The sequence below is a fragment of the Geotrypetes seraphini genome, chromosome 9 (genome assembly GCF_902459505.1).
Source record: "Geotrypetes seraphini chromosome 9, aGeoSer1.1, whole genome shotgun sequence".
NCBI lineage: Eukaryota > Metazoa > Chordata > Amphibia > Gymnophiona > Dermophiidae > Geotrypetes > Geotrypetes seraphini.
Genome location: NC_047092.1, coordinates 176,290,901 through 176,315,215, shown reverse-complemented (window position 1 = coordinate 176,315,215; position 24,315 = coordinate 176,290,901). Strand labels below are relative to the sequence as shown.

The 24,315-nt window shown below is 43.9% G+C and overlaps 1 protein-coding gene across 4 annotated transcripts in view; it reads left to right on the top strand.

Moving 5' to 3' along the window:
- CCDC39 (coiled-coil domain containing 39) overlaps positions 1-24,315 on the top strand; it is a 187,398-nt gene that overhangs the window by 137,199 nt on the left and 25,884 nt on the right. For all 4 annotated transcript variants that reach the window (XM_033958862.1, XM_033958863.1, XM_033958864.1 and 1 more), the window contains 2 exons: positions 2,199-2,407; positions 11,318-11,441. In XM_033958862.1, coding sequence (XP_033814753.1) covers positions 2,199-2,407; positions 11,318-11,441 — 333 coding nt within the window. The remainder of the gene's footprint in view (positions 1-2,198; positions 2,408-11,317; positions 11,442-24,315) is intronic.

The following is a 24,315-nucleotide window of genomic DNA, read 5'->3' as shown; positions in this document are numbered from 1 at the left end:
TTGCTGTACCATCTGATCTGAAACAAAAATATAATCAATTCTTGAGAACGATTGATGAACATGTGAACAAAATGTAAATTCCTGATCATTAAAATGAAGAATACGCCATATATCTTTTAAATTACATACTTGTACCAAATTATCTAATCCCATTGATTTCATTATTCTACTAGGCTTTTTATCCATTATTGGATCTATAACAGCATTGAAATCCCCAGCCACCACTAAATTAGTAGTAGCCAGTGGTAAAACTAATTGTTGTAGAGATTTAAAGAATTCACTTTGATTCGAATTAGGTGCATATATATTTAGTAACGCCATTATATTACTGCCCATGCTCATGTCAACAAGTAACCATCTTCCTTGAGGATCTGCCTTAACCATATTAAATGTTGCTGGACATTTTTTATTAATCAATATTGCAACTCCTGCCTTCTTTTTTACCGCTGGTGCAAATAAACATTGTTTTATCCACTTATCTGTCAGCTTCATAGACTCTGTTCCAGACAAATGTGTCTCTTGCAAGAAACATATATCTATATTTTGTTGTTTAATATATTCCAATACCTTTATCCTTTTTATAGGGTGATTAAGGCCATTTACATTCAAAGAAAAAATTTTAAAACCCATTTTACAAATAAAATATAAAATACATATATAATCCACTCAAACATAAAATATACATTTTTCTTTTTCCTTAAACCAATATATGAGTCTCCCCCCCTCCCCTCTTTCCCCATCCCCCCCTATTCCCATCCCCCACCCTCCCCTCCCCTAACACAAATGCAAACTTCGAAATGCACATATTACTGAGCAAAAAAATAAACTCCCCACAGGCAATAACATACTCATTTTTCTTTCTCTAATCTTTCAAACAACCAACACTAAATTCTCCTGCAGTCAATCCATTCTTAAATACCCATATTTACTATAATTCTTTATTATATACTTCCCCCCTCATTCAAATTTCCAAACATTCTTCCATCCTATACCTCTAATATATTTATAAAAGGATATACCCAATATTTCGGAAACCATTTCTTACAATATATATCCCCCCAAGATTAATATTATTTTATTTTATTTTTTTTTTTTTTGGTCTAACCTAAGTTTCTCCCAACTTCAATGGAACATATATCACTCCATCCTATAATATTCATTTTTTTTTTTAACCTTACATCAAAAGAAGGATCAAACATTTCAACCAAGCAGACCTCATATTTTTTAAAACTCTCATTAATTTTCATTGCATCTTCAATCTATTACAGTCTATTCTCCATTCTGCACAACTGTAACACTTGTACATCTTCATCCTGCTGTTTCAGTCTCTTATTCCATCTTCTTGCAGATTGCTATTTCATCTTTCTCCAATAAAGTATTTTTGCAACATCATCCTTATATCTTAGTCAATTTCAGATGCAAATTGTAAATCTAAATAATGCTCAAGTCATTTCCATCAGTCCATCTTCACATCTTCTTCTCTTTACATCAATAGTCTTTTGTATTTTTCATCTTATTATATTCTAAGTTCCCACATTTCTCCAATGCAGCATTTATGTGTCCTCATATTATTATCTCAGTCACGCTCAAATGCAAATTATAAATTCACATTAAGAAACCATCCAAATCTTATAATTGTTCCTCATATTTTCTTCACTTCCTATATGCTCCATCCCTCTTCTTACCTTGTCAAAATCTTCTTTTCTTCTTTTCTTATTGTCTCTTTAAAATTTTTCATTTCTATTCTTTAAATCTTGTTTGAAATGTTGATCCCCCTTAAACCTAACTGCAACAATTTTCTAGAAAATATTTTTCTCCTTTTCTATTTTTTTTTTTTTCCATTTTTTCCTTCTTTATAAAATATCTTTCAATTTTCAGCTCCCTGTGCTAAAAACTGCTATTGTGGTTTAGAAAAAATTAGGGGGGTGGGTATTTGTCTATTTTTGTATGGTTGTTACTGAGGTGACAGTGCATAGAGTCATCTGCTTTGACCTCTTTGAAAAACCCCCGGAATAGGAATGATAATGAACATTTTCTATGCATACAGTGTGCGTTGTGTTTTTTTAAAATTTTATTGTTGGTAGATCATTTGGACTTGGTCATTTTAAAAGTAGCTCGCGCGTCAAAAAAGTGTGGGCACCCCTGGTTTAGACTGTATACATTTGAAAACATTTCCTTTCTGTTGCATTTGTTGACAGAACTTAATGGTTGAGGACAATATTCGAAAACTGGAAATCAAACGTCTTCGAGATATGCTTTACAATAAGGCAGATGATGTTTACTCACTAGAAAAACGAAAGCTACAATTACAGACTGCTATGAATGAGAGAACTCAAGAAATTAAAGTTCACAAAGAGATGCTACAAAGTCAACTAAGACTTGTGGAAACCGAACGGCAGAGTATAAGGTATTGGTTACTGCTGTGCAAGTGGGTCCATACGCAAGTTTCAGGTGGAATCTGAGAGGGTATTTTGGTACTTTCTTTCTTTCTTTTTTTTTTTTTATAAATTTTTATTCATTTTTACATGTTACAACAAGTGTATCAATAATTGACAATTGAAATTAAATACATCACTTGAATTTCTGTCATATTTAACATTAATACATAAAATTTAACCCCTTCCCTCCCATCCCTACCATAACATATGCAATCAAATATATCCTATAAAATATTCTTTTTTACTGATCCATACATTTAATAAAATTCAGAATTCCCCCCCTCCCACCCCTTCACTTGTGAAATAATGGAAAAATGGTATCTATTCATTACAATAATTTGTCAATGGCCCCCATATCTTTTTAATAAATCTTTATTCGTTTTCAAAAATTACAACAAGTGTACAATAATCCATCAGAATTATATTAATATTAACAGGGGTCGCCATTCAGCAGATTACAGGAAATTGGAAAGATTATACTAAATTAAATTATACTTTTTGGTGGCATTCAGTTTGCCATATTTATAAGATGGAAAGGGTATTTGCTCTGCAACAAGGTAATTATAATAAGTTCAAAAAGATTTGGGGGCCATTGGCGATTTATTCTAGTGATCAGACATCTTAAACACCAAAGTATTGAATAAGATAAGGGGGTGGGATTTTGAAGGATAATAATTGATAATTGTTATTTATTGGTATATGGGCGGGAGGGGTGGGCTTCTTATAATTATTTATTTGGAGTAATACAAATTGATATCTGGGAGGGAGGGATGGGTTTCTTATATAATTATTTATTTGGAGTAATACAAATAAGAATGTCAAGTGATGAATTAAGGTATTTCTGAATGAATGTTGTACACTTGTTGTAATTTTTGAAAATGAATAAAGATTTATTAAAAAAAAAGAAATATATTAATTCATCACTTGACAATCTTATTTGTAATCTTCCAAATACATAAATATAAAAGAATCCCACCCCTCCCTCTCATATACTAATAATTAACAATTATCAATTATTATCATTCATACTCCCACCCTTCCTCTATCTTTTACAATACTGAGGTGTTTAAGATGTCTGATCATTAGAATAAATAATCAATGGCCCCCCAAATCTTTTTAAACTTATTATAATTACCTTGTTGTATAGCAAGCACCCTTTCCATTTTATAAATATGGTATACTGAATTCCACCAAAAAGTATAATTTAGTTTAGTATAATCTTTCCAATTTCCTGTAATCTGCTGAATGGCGACCCCTGTTAATATTAATAAAAGTTTATTATTATTCGCTGAAATTTGGCTTTTAAATCTCATTGATGTACCAAATAATACAGTATCATATGAAAGGCCAACATTAAATTTTTTATAATTCCCTTTTTGTATGGCTATTGTTCTCTCCATCTTATAGATGTGACACGAGTTCCACCAAAAACTGTAATTAAGTCTGCTCCAATTTTTCAAATTATTTGTGATATGTTGTATGTCGACTCCTGTCATAATCAATAAAAGCTTATTATTGTTTGATGAAATTTGGCTCTTTGTTCTCATTGACATGCCAAATATTTTGGTACTTTCTAAGGTGTGAAGAAATTTTCTGATTCACAGTGAAGTAGAAACTAGAAGAACTGTAGAGAAAACTATTATAGGTAAAGGGAGATAAGTAATCTTTCAAAACTTACAAAGATTAAGTGATACTCAAAGTTACATGGAAATACCTTTAAATTTCTTTATTCAGTTTTGCATATTGCAACAAGTGTATAAGAAAAAGTCATATGATCTTATAAATACACACTTGATTTCTCTTCATGTAATACTTTAAGTACAACATATCATTCTTATATTCATATTCTATAATATCTTGAATATTATGTAATACATCTAATATGTAAAACAATTATAATTAAAATAGAAAACCCTCCCAATCCCTCCCTACCTGTTTCAGAAAATCCAACCTAATACATCAAAAATATTAATTAATTCATACATATTATGAGATGAATAAAATAATACCCACCCACATCCCCTCTTAACAAATATCTTATTACGGGAAAATGTTATCAGTCATTACAAAAATCTGTTAATGGTCCCCAGATCTTCTGAAATTTACCAAAATAACCTTTATCCCAGGACAAGCAGGCAGCATATTCTCACATGTGGGTGACGTCATCCACGGAGCCCCGACGCGGACAGCTTTTCAAGCAAACTTGATTGAAGCTTTCAAGTTTGCTAGTGCTGCACCACGCATGTGTGTGCCTTCCTGATCCACTAGAGGGCGCATACCCTCCTCATGGTCCTCAGTTCTTAGTTTTCCGCGGAGCCAGAAAGCCCTGTCTCTCTTCTCTGCGTTCTTCTAAGTGCCTTTCTAGCACCGCGGCTTCTTTATTTTGTTAGGGAGTCGCTGTGCGTTTGTTGCCTGATCGTGTATTTCTTTGTTTTCAAAAAAAAAAAAAAAAAGGACTTTTTATTGTGTTTCTGCCTGGCAGGCCCTTCTTGGGCCTCAGCCATGCGGCTAGGCCTCATTTGGCTGCAACTGTATTTTCTTCTTCCCTGGCCTCTCTCTGGGCTCACCTCATGTGAGCAGGATGGCCGGGACCCTTTTTCCTTCGTTGGAATCGGACTGAGTAGCTTCGATCCCCGGTAAGTCTTCTTTCTTTCTTTCTGTCTTCTAGCTGCGTTACCTCGGTAATGCCATCGGCTGAGTCTCAGGCATTCCAGGCATCGAGTGCAGTCGTGCCCGCCTCTACGAGACCTTCGAAGCGTGCCTCCTTTCATGGGAATACTCATCTCGAGGTTGCCCTTTATGGAGCGCACTGCTGCACCTTTATTACCAGTTTCATTGGTACGGTGCCGACTTCTGAACCTCGATGTGCCTCGACGTCGACTGGAGCTTCGTGCCTCGACGTCGACTGGGGCTTCGTTCCTCGACGTCGACTGAGGCTTCGTGCCTCGACGTCGACTGAGGCTTCGTGCCTCGACGTCGACTGAGGCTTCGTGCCTCGACGTCGACTGAGGCTTCGTGCCTCGGCGTCGACTGAGGCTTCGTGCCTCGGCGTCGACTGAGGCTTCGTGCCTCGGCGTCGACTGAGGCTTCGTGCCTCGGCGTCGACTGAGGCTTCGTGCCTCGACGTCGACTGGGCTTCGTGCCTCGACGTCGACTGAGGCTTCGTGCCTCGACGTCGACTGAGGCTTCGTGCCTCGACGTCGACTGAGGCTTCGTGCCTCGACGTCGACTGAGGCTTCGTGCCTCGACGTCGACTGAGGCTTCGTGCCTCGACGTCGACTGAGGCTTCGTGCCTCGACGTCGACTGAGGCTTCGTGCCTCGTCGTCGACTGAGGCTTCGTGCCTCGTCGTCGACTGAGGCTTCGTGCCTCGTCGTCGACTGAGGCTTCGTGCCTCGACGTCGACTGGGGTTTCGTGCCTCGACGTCGACTGGGGCTTCGTGCCTCGACGTCGACTGGGGCTTCGTGCCTCGACGTCGACTGGGGCTTTGTGCCTCGACGTCGACTGGGGCTTCGTGCCTCGACGTCGGCTGGGGCTTCGTGCCTCGACGTCGACTGGGGCTTCGTGCCTCGACGTCGACTGGGGCTTCGTGCCTCGACGTCGACTGGCTTCGTACGTCGACGGAGGCTTCGTGCCTCGACGTCGACGGAGGCTTCGTGCCTCGACGTCGACGGAAGCTTCGTGCCTCGACGTCGACGGAGGCTTCGTGCCTCGACGTCGACGGAGGCTTCGTGCCTCGACGTCGACTGAGGTTTCGTGCCTCGACGTCGCGTGGGGCTTGGTGCCTCGCCGTCGACTGGGGCTTCGTGCCTCGACGTCGTTTGAGGCTTTGTGCCTCGATGTCAACTGCGGCTTGGTGCCTCACCGCCGCCTGAGGCCTTGTGCCTCGACGTAGAATGCGGCTGGGTGCCTCGACGTCGTCTAAGACTTTGTGCTTCGATTTTCTGCCTCAATGTCGACTGGGGCTTGGGGTCTCGATGTCGACTGAGGCTGGGTGTCTCGGCGGATGCTTTGTACCTTCGACGTCAGCTGCGGCCGTGTGCTCCGCGTCACTTGACGCTTGTGCTTCGACGTCGCCTGAGGCTTGTGCCTCGACGTCGACTGAGGCTGGGGGCCTCATCGTCGGCTGGAGCTCTGTGCCTCGTCGTTGCCGAGGCTTCGTGCCGTCGACGGGAGCTTTGTGACTTGACGTCGCTTGGGGCTTTGTGCCCTTTGGTTGGCTGTGGCCTTGTGTTTCGAAGTCGACTGTGGCTTGGTGCCGCAACGTCGCTGGGGGCTTTTTACCTCGGCAGCGGCTGAGGTTTTGGGCCTCGGCGTCGACTGCGGGTTTGCGCCTCGGCGTCTCCAGCTCCTGTTCGAGAGGGTTCCCCGCTTTCTCTTCGGTTCATTCCGGGCAGCCGTGACGGAATCTTTTAGTGCGGAATTTGGTTTCCTGGAGGAGACTCTCTCCCTGCTCCGGCTCTATTGCTCCCGCCATGCGTCATCTCGCTTGACGCAGAGTGTGGCTGAGGATCCGAACCTCCAGGATCGTCTCGCCGCTTTTACTTGCGTGAGTTCTGCGCTTCTTGAGGCCTCTCTTGCGGTGGCCACTAACCGCCTCTCAGAACGTGACCGGTCCTTCGCCTATCGGGACGCCTTCAGCTAAATCCCGTCTGCCTTGGTGGTTTGGACTCCTTCTCCGGAGGGGCCCTCCGGATACCTTTCTTGTGTTATCTCGGCCTCCTTCGCAGCAGCCGCAATAGCTGCAGCAGCGCCGGGTTAGGGTTCAGCCACCGGCTTCGGCGACTCCTGGCCGTCTTTTTGTCTATTCTCGCATAGCCTCCGGGCTGCTCTCCTTCTGGGGATTCCTCCCCTCCCTTCGGGAGGGGTGTCTACGCACCGGGAGTATAGCCTCACTTCTGTCGGTTGGGCATTCCCATCCTCCCATCTGCGTCTGGTCCTGGCCCTTCGTGACCTACACTAGTTTCTAGTACGGGAGTGGGTCAGACTCTGCCCGCCCCAGTCTCGGGAGTCCGTCGGGGCGGACCTGGACCCAGTTTGTCTGCGCTCCTTCTTGTCTCGGCCTCAGGGGGAGGCCCTTGTTTGTTTATGCCGGAAGGTGGCCCCTCTGTCCTCGGTCCGCCTCCGGTCTTTTCTGCCTCTGCCTCGGCAGGCCGCCTGTCGGCGCTTGAGTCGGCTGGTGTCTCAGCGGTCTTCGGCCTCGGTCGAGCTGATGCTGATCCTTTTGGGATCAGGGGTCTCCACGGTGGATGTCCCGATGTTCGCCTGGTTTCATCTTCGTGTTCCCCGCTGGATCCGAGCATCTCAGTGATGGCAGGATCGGGATCCCGCTTCCCAGCACAGTGTGGTGCCTCCCTCCTTGACACGCTTGTTTCGTTGGTGGGCCACCTCTTCGTATCCCCGCATCAGAAGGTTCTGCCGATGGACTCCTCGGCATTGGCTTAGGGGTGCACGTCGACGGCCTTCGGACTCAGGATCCTTGGTCGGGTGCGGACTGTCGCAGCCGCATCAATCTGCTGGAGCTCCGGGCCATTTACAATGCCGTGGTGGATTTTCGTTATTGGTTGCAAGATTGCGGGGTCCTGGTGCGTCCCGACATCTCGGTGGCGATGTATTCTGTGACCAAGCCAGGGTGTACAGGTTCCCTGTTACTTTGCAGGGAAGCCCTTCGTCATTGGCAGGGGGCGTTACACCACTGCTTCTTTCTTCGGGCGGTGTATTTCCGGGGCGTGCAGCATTGTCTGGTGGACACGTTGAGTCGCCCTTTTCGGCCGCATGAATGGTTGCTCCATTATCAGACTCTGCGGCATGTGGTTGTTCGGTGGGGAACCCAACAGGTAGTTCTGTTCGCTTCGCCCCTCACTCACTGGTTGCCTCGATATTGCTCGAGGATGTTCTCCCGGGTTCGCATCGAGGTGGATGCTTTCCTTCTCGATGGAATGGGCAGGTTCCTCTATGCGTTCCCTCCCTTTACTCTGATTCTCGGGTCTTTGATACACCTCCTGTCGGTCTGCGCCACCAGGATCTTGATGGCTCCTCTGTGGCCCTGGCGGCCATGGTTCTCCCTGCTCCTCCAGCGTGTCAGGGAGACTCAGCTTCTACCTATGTTCCCGTCTCTGCTGTCTCAGTGTTGCGGTTTCTGTTGCATTCCAATCTGCAGTCTCTACACTTATCAGCTTGGTTCCTCGCAACGTGCCTCCCTCCTTCTGTTTCTCTCAGTCGGTGGGGGTGTTCTCGAGGCCTCTCGAAAGATCTCCACTCGGCAATGCTTTTCCCAGATATGGTCCTGATTTGCTGCGTGGTGTGCTGAGCACCGCATGGATTCGCTCTCTGCCTCCTTGCCTTCAGTGCTGGATTATCTGTTGCACTTGTCTCGGTCTGGTCTCAAATCTACATCTATTCGAGTCCACCTCTGTGCATTTGCTGCCTTTCATCGGCCGCTGAATGGGACGCTGCTCTCCGTCCATCCGACGGTTTCCTGCTTTATGAGGGATCTCTTCATTGTACATCCTCCGCTCAAAGCCCCTCCGGTGGTTTGGGATCTTTGTGTGTTCCTGGCTCAATTGGTGATACCTCCATTTGATTCCATTGATGAAGCTCTTTTGAATTACTTCACCTGGCAGGTGGTATTCCTGGTTGTTCTCACGTCTGCTCGCAGAGTCAGTGAGCTGCAAGCTCTGGTTGCGGACCCGTCTTTTCCTGTATTTCATCATGACACGGTGGTCCTGCGTGCTCAACCCCAGTTCTTGTCCAGGGTGGTTTCGGACTTTCCTTTCGATCTTTCCATTGTTCTTCCGGTCTTTTTTCCGAAGCCCCACTCGCCTCCTGGCGGGGTGGCGTTTCACACACTTGACTGTGGGCGTTGGCTTTTTGTCTTCAACGCACTCAGTCTCCTTGGACGGTTCCTCAATTCTTTTTGTCCTTCGCCCTAATTGGTTGGGACGCCCAGTTTCCAAGCGCACCTTGTCCAACTGGTTGGCTGCTTGTATTTCCTTTTCCTACGCTCAGGCTGGTCTCGCACTGCATGGTCGAGTCACGGGACATAAAGTCCGAGCGATGGCGGCTTCTGTAGCTTTCCTCAGGTCGACGCCTATCGAGGAGATTTGCAAGGCTGCCACTTGGTCTTCGGTTCATACTTTCACCTCCAACTACTGCCTGGATACTCTGTCCAGGAGCGACGGCCGGTTTGGCCAGTCGGTTTTGCGTAATCTGTTTTCTTGAATTGCCAACTTCCCTCCGTCCCTTTTTGGTTAGCTTGGAGGTCACCCACATGTGAGAATATGCTGCCTGCTTGTCCTGGGATAAAGCACAGTTACTTACCGTAACAGGTGTTATCCAGGGACAGCAGGCAGATATTCTCACAACCCGCCCGCCTCCCCGAGGTTGGCTTCTTTGCTAGCTATCTGAACTGAGGACCATGAGGAGGGTATGCGCCCTCTAGTGGATCAGGAAGGCACACACATGCGTGGTGCAGCACTAGCAAACTTGAAAGCTTCAATCAAGTTTGCTTGAAAAGCTGTCCGCGTCGGGGCTTCGTGGATGGCGTCACCCACATGTGAGAATATCTGCCTGCTGTCCCTGGATAACACCTGTTACGGTAAGTAACTGTGCTTTCTGTATTGCTATTGTACGCTCCATTTTATATATATGGCATACAGAATTCCACCAAAAGTTATAACTTAAACTGTCATAATTTTTCCAATTGTATGTTATTTGTTGAATTGCTACTCCAGTCAATATGAATAAAAGTTTATTATTATGTGACGAAATTTGACTCTTTGCTCTCATTGCTGTACCGAATAAAATAGTATCATAAATCAAAGCTACTGGATTGTCCATCATCCTATTTATTTGAGGCCAAATTGATTTCCAAAATAATAATATGAATGGACAATGGAAATACCTTTAAAACAAATAGGAGGAAACACAACAAATAGTTAAGCTCTGGAATTCATTGCCAGAGGATGTGGTAACAGCAGCTTGTGTATCTGAATTTTAAAAAGTTTGGACAAGTTTCTGGAAGAAAAGTCCATAGGCTGCTAGTGAGATAGACATGGGGAATGCCACTGCTTGCCCTGAGATCAGTAGCATGGAATGTTGCTACTTTATGGGCTACTTTTACAAAGCCGCACAACTTTTCATCATGCGCTAACCCCCGCGCTGGCCGAAAAACTACCACCTGCTCAAGAGGAGGTGGTAGCGGCTGGCGGCTTAGCGCACGCGCTATTACGCGCGTTAAACCGCTAGCACGGCTTTGTAAAAGGAGCCCTATGAGATTCTGCCAGATATTTGCAACCTAGATTGGCCACTGTTGGAAACAGCATATCGGGCTAGACCATTGGTCTGACGCAGAACAAACATACTTTGAGCATCAGTAACATTTTTTGGTCAGAGTTAAGGATTCATTGATGTACATTTGATTATAATCTACCTCGAACTACAGGCAAAATGGAATATAAATACAAATCTATTAAATTAAATTTTACAAATTAAAATGCCCATTTAGACTATGAGCCTCATTTAAGCATGAATTCCATGTTTTGTTTTTTAATTTTATATACACTACTTGCAAACCTAAAAGCTATTGAAGCAGTATATATTCAGATACAGTAGATATTTTTGTGTTCCTAAAGGGCTCACAACCTGACGCTGGGTTTTGCTAAACAGCAGTAGATGTTTCTACTGCAAGACGATGAGTTAAATGCTGTGATGCTCATAGGAGTTCTTATAAGCGTCAGAGCATTTAACTTGCCAGCCCTGAATTTGTACCTGAAGCAATAGAAGGTTTATTCCTTAAGATTAGGCTTTACCCATTTTTTCTTGTTGAAACTTGTTAAATATTAAATTCATACCTATTTTAATCTATTTATTGTCCTTAGTTTGGAACTTCATGAAAGATTGGCTAGAATTGAGAAAATGAAGAAGAGATATGAAATCGTCACAATTTCAATGATGCCTCCTGAAGGAGAAGAGGACAAAACACAGGCTTACTATATCATTAAGGTACTTCTAAAACACTTACCTGCAGTTACCTGGGTTTCTGGAAGTGTGGCTTGAGAACCAAGAAAGCCAGGATCCACATTTTGTTTCTCTCATTGATTCTCTTTGTGGCCTCGACAAATCCCTGAACTCTCGATTACCTTAGGCACCAACTTAGATTGTAATGGCTTAACACAGACCACATTAAACCTCTGAAAATTATGTATACCTAAACAGCTAATGCACCTGCTGGTGTTCTTGGTTCTCAGCCCTGCAGCCCCCATCTCACCCCCCCAAAAGAAATACACCTCACGCCAACAAAACTCTTCCAAGCAGAAATTCCTGTCCTCTACTGGTATCAAACCTTCCCTCTGTAAGAAAGTGGAGCTTAGGCCAACTGGTGCCATTTTGAATTTTGGAACAACATAAGATTTGCAGCTGCTGGGTCAGACCAGTGGTCCATCATGCCCAGCAGTCCGCTCACGCAGCGGCCCTTAGGTTAAAGGCCAGTGCCTTATTTGAGTCTACCCTTACTTGCTTAAGTTCTGTTCCAGTAGGAACTTATCCAACCTCGTCTTGAATCCCTGAAGGGTGCTTTCCCCTATAACAGCCTCCGGGAGAACATTCCAGACTAGAGAATTGTGAAGGGTCAGAAATCCACTCGTCATTGCCAAAATCCCACCTGTCCCCATGAGGAATCCCATCCGTCCCTGCCCGTCCCTATAAACTTCAGAAATAGTTATTTCATTTAATTATGCTACTGAATGAGCAAAGACACTTTATTAATTTGGAAATATTAATTGGGGGGGCCATTGATAGCATTTTGTAATGATTAGACACCTTCTTACATAACAGAACATAGTTAGAAGGGAGGGAGGTATTTAGAATTATAATTTTTCCTATTTTTGTTTATAATATATGTAATATTGAATAAATTTAATACTATTGTTGGAAGGGATGGGAGGGGGAGGGGGGTTTATTTATATATTTATGCTGATGTTTGATTAGATTTTCAAGTGATTTGTATGATCTAATTGATATTTTATTGTACATTTGATGTAAGAAATGAAAATGAATAAAGATTTGGAATACAAAAAGGAAATATTAATTGGGAAGAATACATACTTTGTAAACGGGTTTCTACCAGAGCCTCTAATGTAAATATAAAATAGAAATACTCAGCTGATGAGGACCCCCAAGCTTTCAGCTGAGGACTTCCTCTGCAGTTGGCTGGGAGTCTCTTTTGCCAAGCTTGGCAGGCAGCAGTAGTGTCCATGAGTCACGATTGCTGGCACCTCAGTGGCTCATGGATGCTGCCAGCGACTGTTGCGCTTGGTTGACGGGAGTTCTGGCTGTCTCTAGAGGAGGTCCTCTGCTGGCAGTGCTTGGGGATCCTCACCAGCCATAGCAAGGGTCAGCAAGAACTTCAACACTGTAGAAATAAAACCAGAAATGCATTTTCTTTTCTTTTGATTGCAATACAAATACATCTGCTATATACATTTCCCAAAGCTAATATATTTTATTCAATAAATTTTTTTTTATTTTTTAAATTCTTTATTCATTTTTAAAAACTTACAATAAGTGTAACAGCATATATAACATTTTAAACTCAGATACAACACTTAATATTCTATTAAAATCCATATCAGAATTTATCCCAGGACAAGCAGGCAGCATATTCTTGACTGATGGGTGACGGCACCGACGGAGCCCCGGTACGGACAATTTTAGAGTGATTGCACTCTAAGAACTTGGATAGTTCTAGCAGGCAGCACCGCGCACGCACGAGTGCCTTCCCGCCCGACAGAGGCGCGCGGTCCCCAGTTTCTTAGTTTTCGCGGAGCTAAGAAGACGCACTTTCAACGGCTGTTGAAAATTTTTTCTCTAACGCCTTCCCGCTCGCGTAAACTTTTTCGGTATTTTTCCCTTCTTTACTTATTTTCTTTAAAACAAAAAACAGAGAAGAATTTTCTTTTCTTTTTTTCTCATTTTTTCGGGTTCGCCTCGGCGGGGCCTACTGCCACCATCGAGGCCTCGGCCTTCGATTTGGCAGAAGCCGTTTTTACGTTCATGCCCCCCCAACCTGGTTTTAAGAAGTGCCAGCGGTGCGCGTAGCCCATTTCTCTCACCGACCCGCACAACTGGTGCTTACAGTGCCTCGGTCCTGACCATCAGGCGTCCACCTGCACCCGCTGTGCCACTCTGAAAAAGAGAACTCTTAAAAACCGCCAAATTCAACAGCGGTTATTGTTTGGTACCGAGATGTCAGATTCGGCGGTACCGACTCCGACTTCGGCCCCGATGCAGTCGGCACCTACTTCATCGACACCGCGCAATACCTAAGAAGCCTTCCCCGCTGGAGCACCCTCCGGTCTCAGTGGCAGCGAGCCCAATCCTGCCGACCTCGAGGCGCCCACGGAAGCGCTCCGCTCCGATTGGTTAGCCCTTCGACCTCGGGTTCCTCTTCGGAGTGTAGAGCGGCACCAAAGGTACCGCAGAAGAAAAAAGCGGTACCGGTGCCTTCACTGGATGAGCGAATTGCAGCCGTCCTGCAAGTTCAGCTTAAAGAGCAATTGCAGTAGCTCCTGCCTGCTCTTCTGACACCGAGTCTTCCAGTCCCGGTCCGGTCTGAGCTACCGGTACCGGCAGTGGAACAGCCTCTTTTATCGGCATCCACTTTGTCGGTACCGGTACAAACAGCTTCCTCGGTATCCATGCCAGTTTTAGCTCCGGAACCGAGGTCTTTACACCAAGCGGTGCAAACTTCGGCACCGGCATGCCCGATGACATCTCCCGGTACCGTTTCACAGAGGTCTGGTAAGTCGACTCATAAAACTCGACACCTAGAACCCTCCACACCGGAGTCTCGGGACCGTAGTTTTCAGGTGAGGGACCTAGTTTTCAGGTGAGGGACCCTGATCTGTGGGGTGATTCAGAGGAGCCGCTTCTCTCTGAGGGAGAGTGTTCGTCAGGGGATGAGGACCCTTCTGTATTAGATCCGTCCTCTAAGCCTGATGCATCTTCTTTTACCTCTTTTCTCAAAGAAATGTGCGACTCTCTCTCTATTCCCTTGGAGGCTGAATCCAAAAAATCCAAGGCATTTCTCGATGCACTGGACTTTGACCAGCCTCCAAGGGAATTCTTGAAATTGCCTCTCCATGATATTTTGCGAGAGACTTTCTATAAAAATCTAGAGACACCTTTGACCATTCCAGGAGCTCCTCGCAAACTGGACTCCTTGTATAAGGTCATACCTATTCCTGGCTTTGACAAACCGCAACTCCCCCATGAGTCTTTACTAGTGGAATCTACTTTAAAGAAATCCACGGGGGCTAGTGTGTACGCCTCTGTCCCTCCTGGCAGAGAAGGTAAAGCCATGGATAAGTTTGGCAAGCGGTTATATCAGAATGCGATGCTAGCTAATAGATCTGGGAACTATGCTTTTCATTTTTTGTTCTACCTTAAGCATCTCATTCAGAATTTGTCATCTTTTGAAAAATACCTCCCTGACCGTAAAAGATATGCTTTTCGCCAAACTTCTTCATCGCTCTTACAACTCCGTAAGTTCATGGTCAGATCGATCTATGACACCTTTGAGCTGACCTCTCGGGCCACGGCTATGTCGGTGGCCATGCGTCGCCTGGCCTGGCTCAGAGTTTCAGAACTTGATGTCAATCATCAGGATCGACTGGCTAATGCACCTTGCCTGGGGGATGAACTGTTTGGAGAATCCATGGACTCCACTACCCAAAAGCTCATGAGACCAGGTGGGATACTCTTCTCAAAACAAAAAAGAAGACCCCACCTACCAGGCCTTTTCGCCAGCAGACGGCCTACCAGCGTAGATTTGTGGCTCGTCCTTTACCACAGGCCCCGCAACAACCCAAGCGTCAAAGGCAACAACAGAGACAAGATGCTAGACCAGCACAGCAGCAACAACAAGTGAAGCCTCCCCCTTCACAAAAATCCACTCAACCCTTTTGACTTGGTTCTCCAGGACATAGCCAGTCTCCCTCCTGCTGCCCACCGTCCGCAGCCCATAGGAGGACACCGTACTCTTTTCATAAGCCGTTGGGAAACCATCACCTTGGATCAGTGGGTCCTCAACATCATCCGCCACGGCTACTCTCTCAACTTTCAGACACTTCCGGCCCAAAGTCTACCAAGAGAGTCTGCTTCGAACACTCCTCAGGTTTCACTCCTTCTTCAGGAGGTTCAATCCCTCCTCCTTCTGAACGCCATAGAGGAAGTTCCTCTAGATCAAAAGGGGCAGGGATTCTACTCCCGCTATTTCCTAGTCCCCAAAAAAACAGGAGATCTCAGACCCATCCTAGATCTTCGCGATCTCAACAAATGATTAGTCAAAGAGAAATTCAGAATGCTCTCTTTAGCCACTCTTTACCCTCTTCTCAATCAAGGCGACTGGCTATGTTCCCTCGATCTCAAAGAAGCATACACTCACATACCGATCAATCTGGCCTCCAGACAGTACCTACGCTTCATGATCAATCATTGTCATTACCAGTACAAGGTACTACCCTTCGGTCTTGCCTCCTCTCCAAGAGTGTTCACCAAATGTCTGATTGTGGTGGCTGCTTTTCTGCGTTCCCACCACCTTCAGGTGTTTTCTTACCTGGACGATTGGTTGATAAAGGCCAATTCATCTCAAACAGTACTTCAGGCCACCAACCAGACCATCCTATTTCTACGTTTGCTGGGGTTCGAGATCAATCTACCCAAATCTCATCTCATCCCCACGCAGAGACTTCAATTCATTGGAGCAGTCTTGGACACACTCCTCATGACAGCGTTCCTGCCATCCAACCGTCTTCAAACGCTTCAATTTCTATGTCAGCAGGTGCTTCCACAACGTTCCATCTCTGCCAAACAAATGATGATACTCTGGGATCACATGGCCTCCACAGTTCATGTCACACCACTTGCACGTCTTCACCTGCGCACTCCTCAATGGACCCTAGCTACCCAGTGGTCCCAAGCGATGGATCCTTGCTCACGTCACATATCTGTCACAGCATCTCTTCGTCAGTCTCTACAATGGTGGTTGATATCCTCAAATCTCTCCAGAGGTCTTCTGTTCCATCTACCTCCTCATCAACTTGTCATCACCACCGACGCCTCCCCTTATGCCTGGGGGGCTCATTTACATAGAAACATAGAAAAAGACGGCAGATAAGGGCCGCGGCCCATCAAGTCTGCCCACCATAATAACCCTCCCCTATTTAACTCTGTGCAGAGATCCCACTGACGATCCCATTTCTTCTTAAAATCAGGCACGCTGCTTGCCTCGATCACCTGAAGTGGAAGTCTATTCCAGCGATCAACCACTCTTTCGGTGAAAAAGTATTTCCTGGTGTCGCCATGCAATTTCCCCCCCCTGATTTTCCATGGATGTCCTCTTGTTGCCGTCGGACCCCTGAAGAAGAAGATATCTTCTTCTACCTCGATACGGCCCGTGAGGTATTTGAACGTCTCGATCATGTCTCCCCTCTCTCTGCGTTCCTCGAGTGAGTATAGCCGTAATTTGTCCAGCCGTTCCTCGAACGGGAGATCCTTGAGTCCCGAGACCATCCGGGTGGCCATTCGCTGGACCGACTCAAGCCTCAGTACATCCTTGCGATAATAAGGCCTCCAGAATTGCACGCAATATTCCAGATGGGGCCTCACCATAGATCTATACAACGGCATAATGACTTCAGGCTTACGGCTGACGAAATTCCTACGTATACATCCTATGATCTGCCTAGCCTTAGATGAAGCCCGCTCCACTTGATTGGCAGTCTTCATGTCTTCACTGATGATCACCCCTAGGTCCCGTTCTGCAACCGTCCTTGCTAGGATCTCGCCATTTAGGGTGTAAGTCTCGCATGGATTTTGACTGCCAAGGTGCATGACTTTGCATTTCTTGGCATTAAAACTCAGTTGCCAGGTCTTTGACCATTGCTCCAATAGGAGTAGGTCGTGTTTCATATTGTCCGTTGTGCTCTTGCTTGTTATATTACACAGTTTGACGTCATCGGCGAATAACGTTATTTTACCACGAAGCCCCTCAGCCAGGTCCCTTATAAAGATATTGTAAAGGATCGGGCCTAAGACCGAGTCCTGTGGCACCCCGCTGATCACTGCCATCATTACGGAGGGGGTGCCGTTCACCACCACCCTCTGAAGCCTACCACCAAGCCAGTCCCCAACCCATTTTGTCAAAGTGTCACCTAATCCCATAGAACTCATTTTGCACAACAACCTGCGGTGTGGGACACTATCAAATGCTTTGCTGAAATCCAAGTATACAATGTCCAAGGACTCTCCAATTTCAAGCTTCCCCGTCACCCAGTTAAAGAAGCTGATCAAGTTGGATTGGCAGGATTTCCCCTTGGTAAATCCATGTTGACGGGGATCCCGTAGATTCTCCTCATCCAGGATATTATCTAATTGGTGTTTGATTAGGGTTTCCATTAGTTTGCTCACTATAGATGTGAGACTCACTGGTCTGTAGTTCTCAGCCTCTGTTCTGCAACCTTTTTTGTGGAGTGGAATGACGTTAGCCGTTTTCCAGTCCAACGGGACTCTACCTGTACTAAGGGAGAGATTGAAGAGAGAGGATAGTGGTTCCGCCAGGTCGTCCCCTAACTCCCTGAGCACCCTGGGGTGTAGGTTGTCTGGCCCCATTGCTTTGTTAACCTTGAGTTTAGTCAGTTCACAGTAGACACTGCTTGTTGTAAACTTGAAATTACTAAACGGGTCCACTGAGCCATCCTTTTTCTGTAGCTGAGGGCCGGAACCCGGCGCCTCGCGGGTGAAGACCGAACAGAAGTATTCGTTTAACAATTCAGCTTTTTCCGAGTCTGCTTCTACAAAGTTCCCGTCTGGTTTCCTAAGGCGTACTATCCCGCTTGTGCTGCGGTTTCTATCGCTAATATACCTGAAGAAGGATTTATCGCCCTTCTTGATGTTCTTTGCTAAAGTTTCCTCCATTCGGAATTTGGCCTCTCTAACTGCTGTTTTGACAGCTCTTGCCCTAGTCAAATAGACTTCTCTAGAGTCCTGAGATCCTGTATGTTTGTAGGAGATGAACGCTTTTTTCTTCTCTTTTATGAGGTCCGAGATCTCCGCTGAGAACCATTGTGGCTTATTGTTCCTGCGCCGTTTACTCACTGATTTTATATAGCGATTGGTCGCCTCCTGAATGGTAGTTTTCAGAGTCGACCACAATTCCTCTACGTTATCTGTTCCTGCTCGTTTTGTAGTGCTTGATGGATGAAATCCCCCATACCCTCAAAGTTGGCGTTCTTGAAGCTAAGGACCCTGGTCGATGTGTTAGTTTTGGCGAAACCCTTCCTGAGTTTGAACCATATCATGTTGTGGTCGCTGGAGGCCAACTTATCTCCCACTGAGACCTCAGTGACACTTTCGCCATTGGTAAGCAATAGGTCCAGTATTGCCTGTTCCCTTGTTGGCTCCAATACGAGTTCCAAACTCAAGGACTTTGGACAGCTCAGGAAATGAAGCATCACATCAATTTCCTGGAACTCAGAGCAATGTTTTATGCCCTCAAGGCCTTCCAACATCTTCTCTTTCCTCAAGTCCTCCTGCTGTGCACAGACAATCAATTTGCGATGTACTACATCAACAAGCAGGGTGGGACAGGCTCTCGCCTCTTGTGCCAAGAAGCCCAGAAGATTTGGGCTTGGGCCACAGATCACCATCTATTCCTGAAAGCTATCTACATTCAGGGAGAACAGAATTCCTTGGCGGACAAGCTCAGCAGAATTCTCCAGCCTCACGAGTGGACACTCGATCCTTTAACTCTGCAGTCCATCTTCGCTCAGTGGGGCACTCCTCAGATAGACCTCTTTGCAGCTCCTCACAATCACCAGCTGCCCCTATTCTGCTCCAGACTCTACTCTCCTCACCGTCTGGCAGCGGATGCATTTCTCCTCGATTGGTCCAATCTGTTCCTATACGCTTTCCCTCCTCTACCTCTCATGTTAAGAACCTTGTTCAAGCTCAAGAGGGAACGAGCCACCATGATTCTGATTGCTCCACGGTGGCCCAGGCAACATTGGTTCTCCCTTCTACTTCAACTCAGTTCCAGGGAGCCTTTTCTTCTTCCACTGTTTCCTTCGCTGCTTACGCAACATCAGGAGACCCTTCTGCATCCCAACCTTCAGTCTCTGCACCTGACAGCTTGGTTTCTGTCGGGCTGACTTCTCATGATACTCTTTTGTCTCAGCCCATTCGTTCCATTCTGGATGCCTCCAGGAAACCGGCAACTCTACAATGTTACCATCAGAAGTGGACACGTTTTTCTTCCTGGTGTCTTCTTCATCATCATGATTCCACTTCCCTTGCAGTGGAGACCTTGTTGGATTATCTTCTTTCTTTGTCTGACTCTGGCCTCAAGTCTACTTCAATCAGAGTCCACCTCAGTGCTATTGCTGCTTTTCATGAGCCAGTTCATGGAAAACTCCTCTCAGCTCATCCCTTGGTATCCAGGTTCATGCGGGGTCTTTTTAATGTGAAACCACCTCTTAAAGCCCCTCCTGTTATCTGGGATCTCAATGTAGTTCTTTCCGCCTTAATGAAGCCTCCATTTGAACCTTTGGCTACCGCTTCTTTCAAGTTTCTCACTTGGAAGATACTTTTCCTTATTGCTCTTACCTCTGCCAGGAGGGTCAGTGAGCTACATGCACTAGTTGCGGATCCACCTTTTACAGTCTTCCATCATGACAGGTGGTTCTACGTACACATCCAAAGTTTCTCCCTAAGGTTGTCTCTGAATTCCATCTCAACCAATCCATTGTTCTGCCTGTCTTCTTTCCGAAACCTCACTCGCATTCTGGAGAACAGGCTCTGCATACTTTGGACTGTAAGCGGGCTCTAGCTTACTATTTAGACCGTACTAAGCCCCACAGATCATCTCCCCAACTCTTTCTGTCCTTTGATCCGAATAAATTAGGACGTCCTGTTACTAAACGTACATTGTCAAATTGGCTTGCAGCGTGCATTTCATTTTGTTATGCTCAGTCCGGACTGACACTGGAAGGTTCTGTCACGGCCCATAAAGTTAGAGCTATGGCAGCATCTGTGGCTTTCCTCCGTTCCACGCCTATTGAGGAAATCTGCAAGGCTGCTACATGGTCCTCAGTTCACACTTTTACATCTCACTATTGTCTGGATGCATTCTCCAGACGGGATGGACACTTCGGCCAATCTGTTTTGCAAAATTTGTTTTCCTAATGGCCAACCTTCCCTCCATCCCTCTTTTTGTTAGCTTGGAGGTCACCCATCAGTCAAGAATATGCTGCCTGCTTGTCCTGGGATAAAGCACAGTTACTTACCGTAACAGGTGTTATCCAGGGACAGCAGGCAGATATTCTTGCGTCCCACCCACCTCCCCGGGTTGGCTTCTTAGCTGGCTTATCCTAACTGGGGACCGCGCGCCTTTGTCGGGCGGGAAGGCACTCGCGCGTGCGCGGTGCGGCCTGCTAGAACTTTCCAAGTTCTTAGAGTGCAATCACTCTAAAATTGTCCGTACTGGGGCTCCGTCGGTGCCGTCACCCATCAGTCAAGAATATCTGCCTGCTGTCCCTGGATAACACCTGTTACGGTAAGTAACTGTGCTTTATCCCCCTCCCCCCTAATGGAATTCTTTAAATTCAAGAAAACCTACCATAATCCCTGTTCCTATATACCTTACTTTAATAATCAAACCAAAATACCCTTCCCCCTCCCCCCACTTTGGACATGCATATTTAAGGGGAAAAATAATATTCAATCATTACAATATTTTGTTTATGGCTCCCAAATATCCTAAAATTTTCTGTTTAACGTTTTTATTGATTTTTTCATATAACAACAAGTGTCATAAATTTTCATACAATTATCTTAACAATACACTTGATATCTCTATAATATACTTTATATAAAACATATCTTATATTATCTTTCTTATGATTTTACACATCATATAAGATTTAATGATTTTATCAATTATTATGTAATTATTAATCCCCTTCCCTCCCTTTATTTTGTTAGTTTCACATAAAAATAACATGTATTATAATAAATTATTTATAATTTATGATAAAGAGAATAAAAACCTTACCCCTTCCCACCCTCCCTCCTTTAACCATTATCTTATTATGGGAAAAAATTAAATCAATCACTACAAAAATCTGTTAATGGTCCCCAAATCCTCTTGAACTTATCTATATATCCTTTTTGTGTTGCAAATGTAAGCTCCATCTTATATATATGGCAAACTGAGTTCCACCAAAAGTTATAGTTTAATCTGTCACAATTTTTCCAGTTATGTGTAATTTGTTGTACTGCTACTCCAGTCAATATAAATAAAAGTTTATTGTTATTTGACGAAATTTGACTCCGAGCTCTCATTGCAGTACCAAACAGAATCGTATCATATGTCAAGGCTACCGGATTTTCTAACATCCTATTAATTTGAGGCCAATTTGATTTCCAAAATATTAATATGAATGGACAATAAAATAAAAGATGATCTAATGTCCCTGCTTCTAGATGACAATGCCAGCATCTATTAGACTTAGAGCTATCTATTCTATGTAAACGTGTGGGGGTCCATAAAGCTCTATGTAAAATAAAAAACCAAGTTTGTCTCATAGAAGCTGACAATGTGCATCTTAACCTCCAAGACCAAAGTCGTGGCCATTGAGATGCATTAATCTGATGCTTAATCTCAATGCTCCAAATATCTCTAAGACCATTTTTTTTCTTTTTATGTACGAATCCAGATATCAATTTATACCACATTGCGGCTTGATGACCCATGGAATCTATCTGAAAACATAAGAATTCCATACTATGATAATTATTAAGGTTTTTCCATTCAGGGAACCCTACCTGAATGGCCTGCTTCAATTGCATCCATCTGAAATATTGTGATTTATTTAAACCAAATTTATTTTGCAATTGTGAAAACTCAAGCAGTTTACCTTTATTCATTACATCCTCTAAAATACGAATTCCAGCGATCATCCAATGTTTCCAGATAATTTTAAAACCACCAACTTTGATCTTTGGATTGAGCCATATTGTTTGAGTCGTTGATTTAGTTATTGGAATAGGAGTTAGGTTACTTATATACCTTATAGTTTTCCAAGTATCAACAAATATTTTGTGCTCCTTATATAACCTTGGCATTTGAATACTGATAACATGACTCAGACGGAAAGGAAACATTAGTCTCCATTCTAACCAGAACCAATCTGGTATATTTTCAATGGGCTCTGGGAGGATCCAATACATACCTTGACGCATAATATAGGCTTGATGGTACCTATAAAAATTTGTAAAATTTACCCCTCCCTCCACAATTGGTCTTTGTAAAGATACTAGAGCAACTCTGGGGTTTTTTCCAAGCCAAATAAATTGTGTTAAAATCTTATCCAATTTTTTATAAAAAGACCCCTGAAAAAAAATTGGTATCATACCCATTTGGTAACAAACTACTGGTAAGATCATCATTTTTACAGTTTGCACTCTCCCCCACCAAGATATGCACAAAGGATTCCATTGCTCACACATTTCTGACACTTTTTGTAATAAATTTTTTTCATTAATTTTCATAGTCTCATCCACAGTTTTTGTAATCCAAATTCCTAAGTATTTTAAACCCTCCTATTTCCAGATAAAAGAAAATGAGTTAAATAGACTTTTTGTACAATGTACATTGAGTGGAAGCACTTCTGATTTATTTCAGTTTATTTTATATCCTGAAAATTTTCCAAATTTTCCAATCAGTTCAAGCAAGTGTGGAATGGTTGTTTCCGGATTTCTCAAATAAAGTAAAATATCATCCGTATATGCTGATAATTTATATTCTCTATCCGAATGCGGAATACCCTGTATCTCCTTTGCCTGTTCTATAGCTAATAACAAGGGTTCCAAAACGATATCAAAAAGCAAAGGAGATAGTGGGCATCCTTGTCTAACCCCCCTCTGCAGAATAAACCGTTCAGAAAAATTGTTATTAATATACAATCTAGCAGCAGGGGAGCTATATAATGCTTTTATTATTTGTATAAATCCGGATCCTATACCAAACCATTCCATTGCCTGATACATGAATGTCCATTCCACTCTATCAAAAGCTTTCTCAGCATCTAATGAAATAGAAAATGCTGGGTCATTAATGGATTTTGTCAAATACAACATGTGATGTGCTAATCTAGTATTATGAGATGAATGTCTTTGAGCAACGAAACCTGTCTGATGCATATCTATAATGAAAGGGAGAGCTTTAGCCAATCTTAATGCTAATGCCTTAGTTAAAATTTTTCCATCTACATTTATTAAAGAAATAGGTCTATAATTTGAAACCAAAGTGGGATCTTTATTTGGCTTAGGTAAAACTATAGTTATTGATTCAGCCATAGTACCTGTAATACAACCTTTATTTAGTTGTGTCTGATATAATTTTAATAAATAGGGCATTATGATGTTTTGAAATGATTTATAAAACTCCACTGTATAACCATCTCCACCTGGAGCGGATCCAACCCTAAGGGATTTCAAAGCTGTATCTAACTCTTTTAAGGATATTGGCTCCTCTAAACTTCGTTTTATATGTTCAGGAATCTTTGGTCCCTCTATTAACTTTAAAAAATCTAAACCTTCCTTTTCCTTTTCCGAATAAGGCTCAGAAGAATACAAATCTTTATAGAATTTTAAAAACTGTTTTATAATGGGTTCAATTTGAGACAACATTTCACCATTCTCATTTTTAATAGCAATTATTTTTGTGTTTTTTTTTTTTGCTTTAAGATAATTTGCCAGCATTCTTCCCGCCTTATTTGAATTTCCATAATACAAAGCTTGCTTTACAAATAAATCTTTT